The sequence below is a fragment of the Meriones unguiculatus genome, chromosome 18 (genome assembly GCF_030254825.1).
Source record: "Meriones unguiculatus strain TT.TT164.6M chromosome 18, Bangor_MerUng_6.1, whole genome shotgun sequence".
NCBI lineage: Eukaryota > Metazoa > Chordata > Mammalia > Rodentia > Muridae > Meriones > Meriones unguiculatus.
The window spans coordinates 65374776-65393183 of record NC_083365.1 but is presented as its reverse complement, the minus strand read 5'-3'; the positions used below and the strand labels follow the sequence as shown (position 1 = coordinate 65393183).

The window sequence follows — 18408 nt, the reverse complement described above, 5'->3', positions numbered from 1 at the left end:
ACCAGACAACAATATCAAGCAAAGCTTCAAGTACAGCCCGTTTGATGAATCACTAGGGTGCCTGTGTTTCAGAAGGATGTGAGAGAACCTCTCATATCATCTTCATGGACAGAATGCATTAATGGAGTAAGGGTGAATATGGAGGGCAGAGGTAGACTGGACAGCTAAGCTTGGAGAACAGCTGGCCATCTATCAGTGAGCAGAAACCAAATGGGGCCCAGAAGGGTCCTCCATCCATGGCCACAAACCTGTTTATTCAGGCTCACAAATTATTCTCTCCCCCTTTGGTTTTTTGAGACAGGGTTTCTCTGTGTAGCCTTGGCTGTCCTGGAACTCATTCTATTTACCAGGCTGGCCTCAAAAGGCAGGCAGATTTACCTGCTTCTGCCTCCTGAGTGTTGGGATTAAAGTCATGCACCAACAATGCTACAAATTATTCTTTAAAAAACCAAAAAACTATCTCTGCATTAATGCTCAAAAGTTATAGTACAGCATGTTTCATGGGTTCCCCATTCTTTACTCACATCTGCATAACTGATTGGTCTTAAAACCAAGGACATATTAACAGGCTTGAATAATGAACAGAATTTATCTTCCTCTCTCTGTGCCCCACCCCAATCCTTTTTTCTTTCCTTTTATTTTGGGGAGGGGCAGAGACAGGATCTCTCTCTGTAGTCCAGACTGGTGCAAAACACAATATGTAATTCCAAGCTGGCCTTGAACTAACAGGGCCTTCCCCCTGCTTCAGATGCCCAAGTACTGAGATTACAGGCATATACTACCATACCTAGCAATTCTTCTATTGTTTCATAACAAGAGTTATAAAATAATAGCATGCTAATGGCAGCATAGTTTTAATGAAATGTGGTAAGAAAAGGTACATTCTTTTTTTTTTTTTTTGGTATATGCAATGCTTATTTAACATTTTTAAGAAAACTAAAGGAAGGGACAAGAAATAATCATTGCAAAGCTAATGTGCTGCTGCTTTGTGGAGTGCTCTATTTCATCCAGAAGTTGCTTGAAACATGCCTAAGCTGTACACATGAATGGTATGAGCTGAAGACTGACACTAGCTGCATTTCATCCTGAAGCCTGCAAAGGAGCGAGCCCTAGCAGCATGCAGCTGCTTTCTGTACCTGACTTCTTAGGGAGCATCATCTAAAGGACAGATGTGTACCATACGGGAACCAACCGTTTTAGCAGCCTAACAGATTACAGCAAATTTGCTAGATGTTTTCCGGCGTGTGGGTAGCAGCCACTGTGCCTTCCCATGGTTAGCACCCATTGACTAGAACTTTGCAAGGACTCTGTGATGGCAGAGGTTTCCCTCAAAGCCTCTGATGGGTCTAACAGGGGACTGGGATAAGGCTCATGACAGAATTTCTTGTCCTCACCTCAGTGTTCTTTGGCTCTTCAGTAAGTTCTGTAGGCCCAGGAGCCCTTCTTTCCTTTCTGACCAGTTGGAACTAGCACAGTGGTTGAGAACTTCGGCTACGTCCTCGGTCTGCCGCAGATAGTGAGGAATGCCACCATTCCTGGAGCCGTACGAGCGCTCAGAGCACACGCTGGAGGCGTCACTGTTGGCATCATCATCAGAGTACATTCCGTAGGGCTCGTACCTCCTCCTCACAGGCTTCTTCTGAAATATCCCGTGAGGGGTGGGGTAAGAAGTGGAAAGGTGAACCGGTCATGAGTTATTTACTAGAACCTATGGTGCAGAGTTAAATGTAAAAACACAACTTCTATGCTTACAGATTAGGGAATTAAGGTAGTGTCAAGGTAGGGATATAAGTGGCATGTTGCACATTTTAGTGAGCAAGAAAGAATTTGTAGAAAGTGTGTATGCATGTGTGTGTTGGGGGTGACAAGGGTTTTTTTTTTTTTTAGCAATTTGGTCTTTGGTTCCAATCCTAGTATTGCTGCTGAATGCTGTGTCATTACCTCAGTGACTCCTCTCGAGGAGGGTACATCTGCCTCAGGAGACTACTTGTGAGGGTTTAACGGAGCTCTGAAGATGATGAAGTATCGACACGCTGCAGACGCGTCCCATGCTCAGCCCTCCAGAGCACACAGCAATCTACCTTAATCAAGGTCTGCAGATGCCCTTGTTTGAACAATCACGTTTGCTCAAGACATTTGCGGATGAAATGTTAGTGGTGCAAGTATTCTATACGGAAGGCTCTGAAACTGTATGGGCCACCTCCGTTAACAACATCATGTGGTTTTATAACACAAACTGGTTTCTTTTGAAGTAGACTACAATAGCTCCTTTCGTTCCGCTCTCACGCCCTGAATTATTAGTCGGTGTGCTACACCCATATGCAGTACAATAGTATGGTAAGGTTGGCACATACAGTGTTTCCTAAATGCAGTTACTGACTCAAGCCACACAAAGTTTCAATTTTCAAATAATGCTAATTTTGAATATTATGTTAAATAATATGTTAAAACTTGAATCCCAGCTTGCCTTCTGTCCCAGCAAAATTATTCATAGCACCTCCTTTTTACCTTTGAAAATATTTTTGATTTAGATGATAAACTATATGATTTACACTTACATAACAATCAGATTTCCTAAAATAAGAAAAATGTTGACAGATCTGTTCATGAGGTTATGGTAATAAAATAAACACAAACTGAGTTAATAAAATGAAACACAAAAAGGAGAGGGAGTAGATTGACAGAAAAACAAAAACAAAACAAAAAAACCTAATGGAGGCATGTGAAAGGTGACTGGCTCCATCACAAGATAGCAAATTAGAATGCTTACCAGAAACACGTGAGACCAGAACCTCTAACTACAACTACTATAGTTTGTGCTGCTTTCAACTAAATTCTAAAAGAAATATATTTGCAACAGAAAAAAAAAGTTGTAAACAAAAGTTAAAGCACGGGTACCTTGCTCCTGGCGTCTCCTAACAGCTGTAGGCAGGAAAATATTGAAGGATGGGGAAAAAGCATAGAGAATTATGTCAGAAGCGTATGTGGGGATTCTTCTGGCAACAAAAGTGTACAGCAACATCTCTTAGCAAACCAAAAACACAGGTCAGCAAGCGGTTGGACTGGAGTAGATTGTAGTAGACTGTGTCTGAGTGGCATGTCCTAGTTCTCCTGTATCTCTCCCCAGGCTCTCTGCCTCATGGCAGAATTCTCGCTGACATTTCCCATTACCAGGAGGCACATCTCTAAGTCACTGTTGATCCATTATTTGTCCCTATGAGATCTTCTGCCTACCCCAGGGGTGCCCATTCTGCAGGCAAGGATTCCCTACCACTCTGGCACTTTCCCCTTGAGAAGCAGGTCACTCGGAGAGACCAGACAGAGTAGACAAAAGGAGCAAGGGCAGCAAGGATAGAATGGGAGCGGGGGCTTAGAGGAAAGCTCAAGTAAATCAGCAAAGCTCTGAACTCTGTAGCCCTACTTTGTGTCCTGGAACTTTGTACATGGTCCCTTATGTGGGCTTTAGACAACTAAGAAAATATTCTGCTTTAAGTGGAAGCCCCTTTTAGCTGAGGGTTCAGCTCCACTGTTTCCCAGGCCCTGACCACCACTTCCTAGGGTCTCTGAATAAACAAAAGGCAGATTCAGAATGCTTGGACTTGGAAAAAGAAAGCCTCACTGGATTCTGTTCCAGCTCTTAACTCAGGTTAAAACCATGGTTAGAGCTACACTGCACACGCCAACACCTGCTAGGAAAAAAGTCCTTCTGTACAGAAGGCGGCTGAAAAGAGCTGGCCAGGCTGGCTGCCTGGCAGAAAGCCTTCTCAAAGTGGCCAACAGCTTGCTCGCAGATGCATGTTAAGGAAAGAATCTGACTGAGCAAGAACAAACATGGCAGAGATGTGAAGAGAGGAAAGTGGGGTTCACAGTAGCCAAAGACCATCAAGTGCGGATCAGGTGGCACAGGCTAAAACTTTAGACTGAAAAGCAGGACAGTGTCATGTGTGTTCCATTCCTAACAAGAATAAGTCTTTGGACAGCAGAGGGCAGGGTACCGAGGACACTCTTCTGAAGAGCATCTACTTCAAATGCTGAGCACTGGACTGGGCTGTGAGGCTGCTACTAGCTGGGAGGCAAGATCATCACAAGCTGATCCCACAGGAATGCTTGCGGAGCCACAGACTGAAGGAGCCACCAATGAGCATTTGATTTTTTTTTCTCAAAAGCTATAATGTAATATGCAAAAATTTCTCCCCTAGTTCTTTAGATTGTTAGAGATCAAATTTTAACATTTGAAAAATTTTTCTTTGTGTATGTGTGTGTGAGAGAGAAGGAGGGAGGAAGGGGGGAGTGAGAGGAAAAGAGAGATATAGATATAGATAGATTGATGGGGGTGGGGTAGGTCAGACTAAGGTACTATTCCTCAAGATGGTGTTTACCTTGTTTTAGGACAGGGTCTCACTTCTACCTGATCTCATGGATTCAGCTAGGTTGGCTGGCCAGCAAGCCCAAGATATCAGCCCATCTCCATCTCTCTGGTGTGTGATGACAAGGGCACACTGGCACACACAGCACTTATATATGGATTCTGGGATTTAACTCAGGTCCTTGTGCTTGCATGACAAGTACTTTATTGACTGAGCTATCTCCCCAACCCAGGCCATTTTTCTTAAATGCTGAGTTGATCTATTTTTCGGGTTTGGGGGGGGGAGTGTCTCCCAAGTCAGAACCATATAACAAAAGAAATACAACTCTCTTTCAGGCCTCAGACTCTATCATCCATTGTTACAATCAATCATGTAGGCTGTATTGTCAAAGTCTGTAAAGCAAGGAAGGCAACAGGATGGAGAACAGGAAATACTGTGGGAAAAGAAGCTATGGTATACAGAAAACAAAAGAGATAGCCTGATGACATGTGGCAAGCCCAATGCCATCAAAATTCTCTGACCAGGGAGCAAGGGTCAGGTTCTTAATGCTGCTATTTCCTGGAGGGCAGGTTTCACTGTGTTGTAAGAGGTACAAGTGCAAGAGAAAAAAAAATACACTTTACATAACTCTTTTTCCTTTTTTTCCTGTGAATGTGTATGTGGTGGGTAACTACATCAGAGTGTGTGTATGTGTGTGTGTGTGTGTGTGTGTGTGTGTGTGTGTATGTATGTGTATGTGACTTGTGGCAGGGTATCTCACACAAACCCACAGAGTGCCAACATGGCCAGCTTGCTCAGAGGATCCATTTCTGTCTCTGGAATGCTGGGATTACAGGCAGGCCACTCCTGAACCTGGCATCTATATGGGTCCTGGGATCTGATCTCTGGTCCTCACCCTTGCATATCTTTAATGGCTGAGCCATCCTGCCAGCCCTGTTCACACACTTTGGAAGAAGAGTGTAAAAGATGACTTAGTCACCTGATTTGAGGGCAATTTTGTGTTAGGACAGAACAATAAGGATGAGCAACTGACTCCATCCTTTCTGTGCTTCTTACCAGAGCGTCGGCCACTGCAGCTTCCAGGTCTGTGCTGGTGCTCAAGACTCGCATGGCGTTCACGGAACCTGGGATTCTTCCTGACTGGCCCAGCCCAAACCGATCTATTTAGAAAACAAAAGCAGAACATATGTCAGTTCACTTGTATCTCGGTCCTCTGAAAGGGTTCCTGCCTCCTCCCACTGGGACAGAGACGTGGAGCCTCCCTAGGCAGTCTGAACTGCCCTGGGCTTGCCTGCCAGCGGTAGGGGCTGAACACCGCGGCTCTAGTTCCCTCTCTCTATTTTGTTACAACTGTTTTTAAGCAGAACCTGTTCTACAGATTGTTCCCGAAAAGGTCTGGGAGGGATGCTAGGAGACTTATTATAGAGGAGAGCGGGGCTCTGGGGCGGATCTTTTGATCTGCTTAGCTTTCCTTCCAGAAGCAAGTGCCTTGCTGTTTGTTCATCATAAGCAAGCTTCATGGTTTGGGAAGTAAGATTTAATGCAAAGTGATGGAAAAAGTATGAAATAAATTACTAAATTGATCTTGGTACAAATTTTTCTTAGTGTTATTATTACTTAAAGCTTAATGTTATTATTATTTAAACATCAACTTATTAAAATTAAAATAATAATCACCATATAAATCTAGTGCCTTTTTTTAAGGACATTAAGATAATGTTAGTACAAATCTTACCTGAGTCCCTTTAAGAGTTTTTGAATGACAAACGTTATACAGAAAAAACAGAAGGAATCCAAAAAACTTAAGATAAATTTTAGCAATTTAAGTGATTATTCTAAAGTTCTTATTTAAAATTCTTATTTGTTGTGTGGGCGTCTATGTCTGTGTGATAGCCACATATGTGCTCAGAGGCCACAAAAGGGGCTCCAGATGCCCTGGAGCTGGAGTTAAAGGGAGTTACAGGCTGCCTAACGTGGGTATCTGCAACTCAGCATGGGTTCTCTGGTGAAGCATCAAGTACTCTTAACCACTGAGTGGCCTCCCTGGCCCCCCCAAGGCTGTTCTCCATCAAGGTAAATGACCTGAGACCAGCTTTCCTCAGAAAGTGCTGGAGATTAAAACTACAGCAGGAGAAAGCCTGTTGAAGTCACGCATTCCGGGGGGTGGGGGGTGGGGAGCGGGGAGCGGGGCTCACCATCTACTAATTTTCTAATGTATTAGAAGAAAAAAAATACATTTTTCTTGAGTTAATAAAGGAAACACTATTTGGACATGTAAAACTAAATCTCTGCCTTAGCCACATTTTAGAAACACAGCATTTAAAGTAAGATGGAATGTAGTGTTTATTTGAAAGGAATTGATCTTTCTTTTTACGTTACATTTTAACTAACTTATTATTTTGTGGAGAAGGGCTATGGAGGTCAAGGACAATTTGCAGGAGCTGGTTCTCTTTTTCCATTGTGTGGGTCCCAGATATAGAGTCCGGGTTGTCAAGTTTGGCAGCTGTTGAACCATCTTGCTGAGCCCTAGGTACTGACTTTCTTATGAACTGATATAGTTAAAGGCATGTGGACAGGGAACAAAACATCATCTACAAAACTGGCAAACTTTAAGCATTATTTAGCTTCTTTAAAATATCAAATTAAAAACATTTTACCCTTCTACCACCACAGGCAGGAAAAATAATTTAAACACTGCTAGTCGAAAGACTCATACACAGTCACAATTTCTTAAAATAAAGAAACAAAAATTGTATGTCATACTATCCCCTTTTTTAATGCACTTGCCACATTTACAAACATTATCTTATTCCATTAGGTTTTGGTTGCGAGTTACTGTTGCTATATGAATTACAAAGACCACGACAGTCAACTCATACCTACACATATGCTTACTGGTTAGAGTGTAAAGCAGGGATAGAATTAAGTTATGTGCATGCTGTTTTGTAAGTAATTTTGGCTCAAGTCTTTTTTTTTTTCCATTAAAAAAGGGTAGATAGCAGGGGATTTATGAGTAACGAAATGAGTAATTCAGTTAAAAGCCATTTAAAATTTCCCAGCATAAACATAAAGTCTTAAAACAAAACAAAACAAAACAAAAAACACAAGTAGATTTCATGCCAGCGATTCTTATTCCAGGGATAATACTAGATCTTTTCAGACAGAAACTTCATAAAGCCATTCAGTGCTACCCAGATGCATACAGCTCTGCCACACACAGCAAGTGTCAGTCATCTGCTGGACAGAGCAGGCAATGTGAACTGCAGATCTGAGGGGGACATGCTCGTCTAGACCTAAGCATAATGACGAGCTTTTTGTTTTCACCAGGTGAGACCCCATGGTCCATACTCACTGCTCCGACAGATACTATGATCAAGCTGTTTTCAAGGGATGGCCATAGAGGACCATGCCCTCAGCCTGGCCCCTAACCCTTAGGTAGACACATTCAGTCAGAGCCTACATGGTGAAAACATGTAGCTGGCTTTGTTTAGAAGAACAAAAGGCAAGTAATTGCTTGATAAACAGGTAAGCACAGGCACCATCAACAGTACGTGAATTAGCAGAGCGTGCGGACTCCATTGAGAAACTAGCCATTAGGGGCCGTTAGTGGAGGAAAATGACGCCAGTTAAGGTGGCATATGGAGGTTTCTTTAGACACTCACTCTCTGCACCTGTGACCAGTAGGTTTGGCATGTTAAACTACTTATGGCCTGGATCCCAATTCTGCTTTTCTATAAAGTAGTGTATTTACTTTCATATATGTGAAATTATGCATGCTGTAATCTGAGGTGTGTGGAACTGAAAATAGCTGGAGCCTGACACTAAAACAACTAACTTAGCACCTACAAACATACTGGAGTAAGGGCTGTGGAGACCACAGACTGCTGAATGGCATCAACCCCCCACTTCCCTGTGGGGGACACCTAGTGATACCTATTTTGGGTTGTCCTTTTCCTGGGGAGGAGATAATTCCCTGATTTTTGTTTCGATGTAAATATGAACGCTAGGGAGACAATGCCAAACAGGCGATCAAGCATCAAGCTATGAACAGAACCATAAACATTCAACAACTCAAAAAAAGAAAAACACAGGAGGGCAAACATGAGGTGCACACATGCCGAGCGCTAGCTGACACGATGACACAGAGCTGACATGGGGTGGGAGCACGGATGGAGAAGCTGAGTCATGCAGTTAGCACTTGTTCACCTGACTGCCCAACAGAATCAGCAGTGGAGAGAGCACTAGTGGACCTGGAATGACGTCGAGAGGCTGCAGGTAAAAGGAACGGCAACACCCACAGGGTTAACACACAAGTCCCAGAGGAAATGCAGGGCTGCCTCCACCGAGGCCGTTTTTCATGAAGAAATGGTGCTGGAGATGAATGGACAGCAGGACTGGCCCCCACACTGTATGGCAGCCACTGGCCTCACACACCTCTTACACACACAGGCATGACAGAGGCACTCGTTACAGTGCTTCATACTAAGGACGCACTGACGGACTTGGACTCCAGGTTTAGATTCACACCACGAAGCTTCTATCAGCCAGTATGGAAATAAGCCACATGAAGGACATCAGGAGTCAGAGCATCATCTGAACCCAGGGCGGACAGCGAGAGGATGGATTGTTAACTCAGCTCACGAGATGGGTCACTGGTATGTGATGCATATGCAATCATGCACCAAAAACAAAATCGGAGAGTTCATAATATTATCTCAACAGAAATTCATGGGACCATGAGGGACTCAGCAACTGCATTCTGCCCAGGAGAAAGGCTAGTGTCTGCTACACAGATGCCCTAGTTATTAATGTACTTGCTGAACTGTGGGCAGTTGGTGGGCAGCGAGCAAAGAGGCCTTCCTTGGGGACACAGCCGCAGGAGTGTCTGAGCACCATTTCAGACACAAGTGGCAGGCCGCATTTGCTCACAGCTAGCTGTGGCCCTCAGTAATAACATAGCAAACCTGTTTCTCTCGGTTTCTTTGTCTCTAAAGTATTACCTAGCTCTTGCCTGTCATGGGGCGCGTTAAAGGGGGCCACACAGCAGTGGCGGTGACAGCAGTGACGGGGACAGCACGCAGCAGTGCACGGCAGTGCTGGTGACAGGGTTGGTGGTGAACATCAAGAGAAAACCTCCATTTAGGGTAACATTTTATGAGCAAGTATTTGTGATACATGTATGACTCCATCAACCCAAGGAATGGGTGCTAAATTCCGTTCTGGTGAAAAGAGTCACTGAGAAACAATTATGGAATAAGAAATTGGTCTAAAATGCTGATGTTACAGGTCCATATAACATTCAGCAACTCACCTATGAAAAGCTGTTCCCTTTCATACTCTGGGAAAGTCATGGTGCTTTATCATAGAATGTCTACATGTTCAACACAATCACACAGCGAGGCGAGACCCTTACCCCTCCATTATTTTGCACACATTAAAACTCACACATTTAGTCACAAAGCATCAAAACCTCTAATCTCCAATGTAATTTTATGTCTAAGTCCATGTCACTTTATAAAATATATATTCTGTGGTAGATGTAATATTAAAAAGCAAATGTTACCTGGTCAAACAATACAAATTTTAGCAGTTTGAAATAAAAAAAAAAAAAAAAAGGAAAATCTTCTTTTTTGGAAGACTCATATGCAAAACATTGAACCGATGTATTTAAAATAAGACTTACCACTTTCCTAGATTAGGAAGCTGGTTAACATTTTGTTAAGATCAGAGTTAACTGCACAGTTCTTATCTATCACATTAGCACTGTACCTTGACAGCTTACATTGAAAAATGTTTTAAGCAATACTTGATGTAGGCTCCTAAAAATGTATTCCTTTGGTCTGAACACAATATTCTACAGTACGTCTGCTGCTTAATGACTCCTCTCTCAAATTCCCAAGTAAACACTCAGCAATAAAATTCATGAAGACCCATTATTGGCCTCAGAGCTCTGTGACTTCACTCAGCGTTCAGACTATTGAGATGCTTCAACAACACAGTATTACAAACTTGAAAATGACAGCTACCAGTGGCAGCCTATCAACAGCTTTTATGTCTGCAGACTTTGAATATGCTTTCTGTCACTGGTCTCTAAACAACACAGTACAACAACCATTTACAGAGCATTCACATGTGTTTCATATGATAGTTAATCCAGTGATGACTTAGATGCATGAGCCAGCAGTATGGGGAACAAAGGCTGTGTAATACTTCAGCATCTTACTGAATGGACTTGAGCATCTGCAGGCAGTCCTGGAGCCAGTCCTCCAGAGGCAGAGAGAGGTCTGCATTCACTGAAATGCAATTCTCTTTCTTTCTTTTTTTCCTTTTTTTCCTAATGAAGTCTGGCCATGTACGTTTAACTCAAAGGGTGACTGATGGGAAGTGATTATGGAAACCAACAACAAAAATGATCAGGGATACGCAGCAAGCTCCCACAGGACAGCCACTTTCTGGGTAGTCTCTCTGAATGCGAGGGTCCTAGCTCCAAACTTGGAAACCAACACTTTAGGAAAATTTCTTGAGCCCTATGCTCTGTGTCTAGCCGAAGAGGGAGCTCACTACAAAGCACTTAACACACTGTTGAGCAATGTGAGAGACATTCATCAGAACTGCTTTGAACAAAACAGGCTGTAAGCCAAAGCCATGCCTGGCTCTGCAGCTTAAATGTGTGACTGTAAGATCAGGCTTGAAGGCTTGTCCCTCAGTGTGAGCAGGGACTGAAGGCACTTGTGCCAGCTGATGCTTGAAATGGTACCCTTTTGTTATTCCTTTGGACACAAGTTCAGGGGACAGATTTAATACAAGGAGGTAAAAGGCATGGTTTAAAAATTTAGCTTAAAAGCTATTTCCTACTGCCCCAGCCACAGGAGAAGACAGCAGCCGGTGAAGCCAGAGTTCATTAGGAGCCACAGCTTCTGCCCTGGCAACAGCAACTACAGGATGTAGCACCTTGGGATATCACCAAGACAGTTAAGAGATCTGTTTACCCAAGGAGCAAAAGCCACTGTGATCAATCAATTGCTCAGGGTTCAATCTAGATACAAAGAATTCTGCCCTCCTTGCCTGGCCTGCAGACTGCATGACAGACTCAAGGCTTGGTCCATAGACAGTGTAAAATGTCAGCCACAAGAAAAATGCTGACCTGCTTCGAACAGACAAAATCATCCACAGATTCAATTGCTTATTCATGTAATACGTTGTTTGGAAGGTCAAATAGTGAGCCAAGACGCATAGGTGTACAGCCTGATTTTAAAAGGAAAAATAACCAGTTCATTCAGTTCGGGGGAGGTGGGGGGAGGGGAAGTGTCACTGTTGATGTCCTAAGATTTTAGCTCCAGAGCTTGAGGGTACTGCGGCATACCTGACAGGCACTGGGAAAGCTGCCTGACTGGGAGAGGGAAGAATAGCTGACAGCCTAAGAGAAGGAACCCCTAAGAGAATCATCTAGAAGGCCTTTGGTACTTGTTTTCAGAGCCTACATCTTTGATTACTGACACTGACTGGAGAAAAACAAGCTACCAGAAGAGGTGTATGCCACGAGCAGGAGATCTCTTTGATCTCTCTTGGAGTGACACATACAGAGGGAAAAGATCATACAGTCAAAAAAGAGTACAGACTGCTGAAGCCATTCTTCACTGGGAATGGGAGCTTTTTTCAGGTGCAATGTCAACATTTCTTCTTGCTCGCATTTCTAAGAGTAAAATATCCACCCTGACAGCACTGCACATGCCACACAACTGGAAAGTAATTGCTGAAGGATAAAAATGCCCCTTTCATTAGGGTATTGATGGACACTTTTTGGAATAGATAATTTGTACTTAATAGATGTACTATGTCCATTTTAGAGGAAGGCAGGGTTATTAAAACTAAAAATAAAACTCACTTAACTTTAAAACTCACAAAACAGTAGATCATATTTCTGTTCTTCCTTTGATTAATATATACTGGGCTTGGGGGATGTGGCCTAGAGCCTAATACCCTTAAAGCTTGAGGCCCTGGTTCCTTTCTCAGTACCAAAAAAAAAAAAAAAAAAAAAAAAAAAAAACCCAAAACCTTATATAAACTCATCTTTAGTAAAATCAAAGGTAAGCCAGAAGTTTGATGACTATGTGTAAATTCTGAGTTCATTTCACAAGCAAGCAGCCATTTACTTCAGCTAAGTTTTGCCTTATGTTAGAAACTGCCACACAAATGGGCTTGTCCAGTGACAAGTGGCCAGAAGTGGCCAGGGCAGAATGAAATGGAGCTTTTTTTTTCCCCTCTAATGTGTGAAAATTGGTAGCTGCTGAAGTTTATGCATGCAGAGGGGACCACAAGGGTGACTAAGGAAGAGGGAAGAGAAGACAGGATCACAGAGCAGCGGAGGGAAGCGGTCATTCCACCCAGCAGTGAGTGCGCAAGCACCGGGAGCCCCTGCGCAGCGCCTGTGGGTACTCACCGAGTGGAGTGAAGCCCCGAGCAGGGCTTGTATCGCGGCTGCTCTCACGGCTGGTATCGCGGCTGCACCCCTGACTCATGCTGGGTCGAGGGATACGGCTGCTCCGTGCTAGCGTGCAGCATGAGAGGGTTTCAGAGAAGGTGAACAAATTTAATGAAGACAGAAAAACTCAAAGCATCAGTCACATTTGCTTAATGTAATTATGACATTGTCTATGATGGGAAGCACAGGGCCACCTGCCCATGAAGAAGGTCTCCCTGACAGGAGGGTCTGGACAAACCCGACTTCTGTCTTCTGTCCCTCAGAAGGCTGTGGATTTAAACACTGAAGTGAAATTTACACTTAAATGTGAGAAATGAAATCTTCCCAAAGGACAGCCTGGCACCAAATATAAGATTCAAAGCATGTCAGGAAAAATCAGTCTCTGTGGCTTTAGCAGACACCTCAACAAGAGCTCAGGAGACCAAAGCTGTTTTCATGGCATTTGGTTCCTCCAAAGACCATTTAATTTGGATGAATAATAGGAATAAAAGCTCTGGTCTTGAGGTCTACAAACTCCCCTAACAAAAAGAAGACGGCTCCCTATTCCCCAGGGCAGCATGTTCTACAGAGAAGCCAACAAGCAATCTAGCTGGAAAGCTTGCCCGAAGTCAGGATGGAGATGAGGCATCTTGGCAAAGAATCAAGCTAAACCAATAGGTGCAGAACCAAGACTGAGTGCTTATCATTTTCTGGTCTCTACATCAAGGAAAACGACAACCCCAGTATTCAGTCAAGAAGATTCCTCTATGGCCCTGGAATAGCAATTATTTTGTGATTGTCTCTGGACATTTTATGACTTCCAAACACTGAAACATTAAGACTGTAGACAGAGCTGTACAGTAGGCTAAGTCTACTAATATTTGGCTATGAAGCTCAGAAAGAACATGATAACTGTGCTTCTCAAATTGAAGAAAGAGAAGTAAGTTACAGGTGAAACGCTCTTTAGAAACATTGTTTACGGAATGTATGCAGAGGGATGCCAAGCATCACAGATGCCAGGGACATCTCACCCTCAGAGGGCGTGCGCTTGAAACTAGTGCGCTTGATTCTCTGATGTAAAAACAAGTATACCTTCTATATCACAATGATCACAGTTTATTATCTTGGTGGAAAGATTTCAGATAAACTATAAGAGTGACACCTTACTACCAGAATCACGAAACCCTCCATTAAAAAATGTGTAGATATGAAGCCAGCTTTGAATGTACAAAATAGCTCCATGCTGAGGTAGAACCAGACCCCAAGAGCTTGTGATGTCCAGACGCTGGCACGCTACAGGAAGGGGAAAGTGATGCAGAAATGTAATCTGAATGATCTACTCCAAAGGCTTCACTAAAAATTCTCAATTCTGACAGAATGACAGGGAACACTGAGGTTTTCACTCACAGTACTGGTGACTATTTAATCGGCAATTCCTGTAACATTCTAAACAGGTCATATAAAGAGGGCAAGAACAACAGGTGTCAAGCTGTGGCAACCAGCACACAGGAGCTTCTCAGATGCACACAGCAGTGACTAGATAGCTCCCGCTGCCTCACTGGTCCAGCCACCTGTCTCCCTGATTCTAATCTTCTCACAGGAAAATAAGGTATAAAAAAGAATTACATTGTTTATATGAGGAGACTGGAGGCAACGTGCACACATACATTTCAGAGTCACCTGCCAAATAGAACGCATGGAAAGCTTCCCTTTTCCACTGTCTATTCCTAACTAGGCAATTGGCATGTAAGTGTGCACTCAGCTAACTATACTTTAACTTTATGGAGAACACACCCCCTTCTCGAGTTCATAGAGATGCTACAGAACTGAAAATACATGCTCTCTCTGGTGTATACCTGCTGTACCATTAATGAGAATAAACAGCTGTGATGTGGAATAATGCCCACACAAGCTTCCTGACAAGCCTTATCCCTCTGCTATTTCTTCTAGAGAATTCACTCACCCATCCGTGCTCATGAACTCCTTTACAATGCGGCATATAGAAAAAGAATTCTGTCCACTATTTTGTCAGAAATCTGTCCATAATTGTCCCAAACCTCATTAATGAACATTTTGTGGTAAGAGTGATATTTCAAATGTTGGCTAATCTAATCCACAAGAGAAAAAAAACCCCACCCACTTACAACATTACTTCCAAGACTAATCTATAAAAAGATCTAAAATAAGCACCAAAAAAATTTTTATAGATCAAGTGGTCAAAACTCATTCATATAATCTCCACCCACCCACCCACCCACCCACCCATCCATCCATCCACAGTATAAAATCAGCTTGTCTTGTTAGTAAGTACCCACACCAAACATCTTAGGTGAAACTATGACACAGGGGAGAGAAAGAGATGGAGGGGGCGCACATGTGTTAGAGGTCAGAGGACAACTGTCAAGAGTTGGTCCTTAGTTTCCACCTTGCTCGGGCAGGGACCCTCTTACTGCTGTCTCTGAGACATGCACTTTGGGCTGGCTGGCCTGTGGGCTGGCAGGCTGCTCTTTCTCTGCCTCCCACCTTGCTCCAGAGTGCTGGGATAACACGTGTGCTACTACATCTGGCTTTTCATGCGGGCTCCAGTGATCGTGTCATCTGGCTTGTGTAGCTTACAGCTTTACCTACAGAACCATGTCCCTGGCCTCAGAATTAGCTTTTAATGTAAATTCTAAGCCTAGTGTAGCTGCCACTAAAACTGCTGAGTTAGGTTGTTTGGGGGTTACAGAAAACATTCTTAAAACATGCTACCACTTTTTTATTCTTTGTACTTAAAAGTGCTAAACAGAAAACCAAATGATTAGACACACAAATATATAGCTAGTATAAACTTAATGATCACTGCTAACTATTACTGAAAAATGCTAAACAACTAACACCTTATAAAGGGATAAGTGTTAAGTTACATTCTTTACAAGTATTTCTTTATATGTGTGTTCTTATAATATGCAGAAACGAAACACCTTCAGTCAGAATTTTATGTATGATCTTAAAACTCCAATACTACTCACCACCTTTCGTGAGCACCAAGGAAATAATTTCCTTCAAAATAACACAGAAGACAGACACTGTAATACAGTACCAGCACCTAGGAGATGGCGGTAGGCAGATCTCTGATTTCTAGGCTAGCCTGGCCTTACATAGACCTGTCTACAAAAAATAAGAAAGATAAAAAATACCACCTTCACGTAAGAACTTTTTGAAAGGAAACAAACTCCTTTACTGATGTTTTATGACACTGGCTTTCAAAGTTCAGAAAATGTTCCTTTTCCTACTGTACACAAAGGACTATCAGATAAGGAGCATGGAATAATAGCAGGCCCTAGAGCTATACTAGATTACTGAAATTGGGTCATTTCCTAATTTCAAGAAGAACATAAAAGCTTGTTTGGTGATTAATAGGTTGTTAGCTGGCCAGGACATATCACCAAGGAGACATGTTTTTAGGGAGTTTCCAGACAGGGTCAACTGTGGTGGGAAGACCCATCCTGTAGGCTGGGCCTAGACTAAATAAAAAAGAGCAGGCTGAACACCAGTGTCCACCTCTTTGCTTTCTGACAGTAGATGCAGCGTAACCAGCTGCCTCACTCTCCTGCCATGTGCTTTCCCCAGCATGATGACTGTGAACCCTCAAACTGTGAGCAAAAATACGCCTTTCCTTCCCTAACTTGCCATATGTTTTGTCACAGTGACAAGAAAAGTAACTGATACAAGCAGTACCTTTGCAAACATTTAAAGGTCCTAAGCAGAAAAGTCTATGTTTAGATATAATGGCGGTATGCATTGCAAACATATAGCTTACAGAAGTTCAGAAATCAACAATGAAAAAGACTGCTGAAGAGTCACATCTCAATTTAAAATAGTCTTCTAAACAAAAGCTGAGCCAAATGCAGATGGGTTGCAGTACCAGATGAGATAATCCAGACATTTCCACTTGGAGATTGAGTTCCAATCAAATCTTAGCCACTCCTGAACTAACATCTGCCCCTGGCTGAGGCCTACCAGTTTTGCTGCGCTTGACCTCCTCTCCACATGGTTAATGAGTCTTTCTGGCCCAGCTGCTTCTCTCTTCCCAAGAGTATCTTTTCCTTGTACATCAAAGTAGGGCCTACTCCAAGATACCTCTGTTATCAGGAAATCTAGGAGGATCAAGTGACAAAGGGAAAAGAGCCTCCTTTCTGATGGCCCCTGAGGACCTGAGGACCTGAGGCCCCTGAGGACAACAGAGTAGAAGGGTTTGGGTGCGAGAAGCTAAGTCTATTTATCTTCTAATTCTAGGTCCAAAAAAGGGCCTGATACACAGTAAATATTCATGTAAAAAAGGGCTGAGAAAAACCAATGGGGATGAAAACTAAGCCAACAAGAAAAGTTAAAGACGTCATACTCTTAATTTTAAAGCAATAAATTTGTACTTAAGGAAGCTGATAGATATATAATAAAAGTACATACATCAATAAATCTTTTTTAGTATTATATCTTGAATGGCTTTACATCAAAAGGGAAATAAGAGTTAGCATGTCTATAACGTACTGAGAATTATCCTTATCTACCTGCTATTATAAAGAAACTCAACACAACAGTAGAGTATGTTGGTGTTCCTCAAGCTCTAGCTTTCATGTTTCAGCAAAATTATGTCAAAAGTAACCATACATACTCTTTGACTATATTTTCACCAGTTAGGTTAAAGATCAAAATAAAAATAGGAACACTGAAATGCTTTTGGAAATTAATATATGTTAATGACTAGAATGAGTTCAGTGAAAGAAAAATGAAGAGTAACAGTGCTTCAATTAGGAAATAAACTCTTATTTTACCAATTTAGTGCTTTGTAAAGGATGACTTCCCATCCCATCAGTTGGAAGCACTAAGTTTCACATAGTTTTTGGCTCTAGTGCACCAAGCAAACAGCTATTTTTAAGTGCGGCGGAAGTGGATCACTGAGTTGCAAAGCAGAGCTCCGCCTTCTGTGTCAGTGATGAGATCGTAACTGAGATTATAGCCATGCTGGGGGACCAAGACTAGGAGAACCCTTACCTAATCCAATCCTGTTAGGACTTGTTTCTCGGCTACATCCCTGACTCCTGGGAATCTTGCTTCGTTTTTCTGAAGACGGCGTTACAGGTGGGCCTCTTGAGGAACCCCCAGCAAGTCCACCATAGCCACTTCCCAACAGCTTCCCAGGGGAACTTGACCGGCTGCCAGCTAAGAAGTGAAGCAAAATGACAGTGAGGGACAGAAAGTAAGTCAGGTGACAATTTACAGTGATTAAAGATGCAAGTTTTTACACATGAATTTACATGAAACAATAAGAGAATTTTATATAAAAATAGCATTTTAATTGGTAATATTGTTTTTAAAAATGTAGGCACATAGAATTACTATTATAAACTAACATTTCTGCATAAAGATCCACAAGGCAACTTTGGAAGTAGAGGTGCAGTTTCCAATGGAAACGCTGACAGTAACAGGCACACCCTGTTCTAAGGCGCAAGGCCAGAGCCATCCGGCAAGCACTCTCCCATGAACCACACTCTGAACCCCTAAGAGCTGATTGCCTAAACATTAAGTACAATCACTGGA

The 18408-nt window shown here is 42.6% G+C and overlaps 1 protein-coding gene across 1 annotated transcript in view; it reads right to left on the bottom strand.

Annotated features, from left to right (window-relative positions):
* The window catches only part of Clasp1 (cytoplasmic linker associated protein 1), a 219296-nt gene that overhangs the window by 56786 nt on the left and 144102 nt on the right, over positions 1–18408 (bottom strand). The window contains exons 23-28 of the mRNA XM_060371639.1: positions 17863–18030; positions 12808–12915; positions 8574–8636; positions 5424–5527; positions 2899–2922; positions 1395–1639 (exon numbers count right to left, since the gene is read on the bottom strand). Of these exons, the coding sequence (XP_060227622.1) occupies positions 1395–1639; positions 2899–2922; positions 5424–5527; positions 8574–8636; positions 12808–12915; positions 17863–18030 (712 nt within the window). The remainder of the gene's footprint in view (positions 1–1394; positions 1640–2898; positions 2923–5423; positions 5528–8573; positions 8637–12807; positions 12916–17862; positions 18031–18408) is intronic.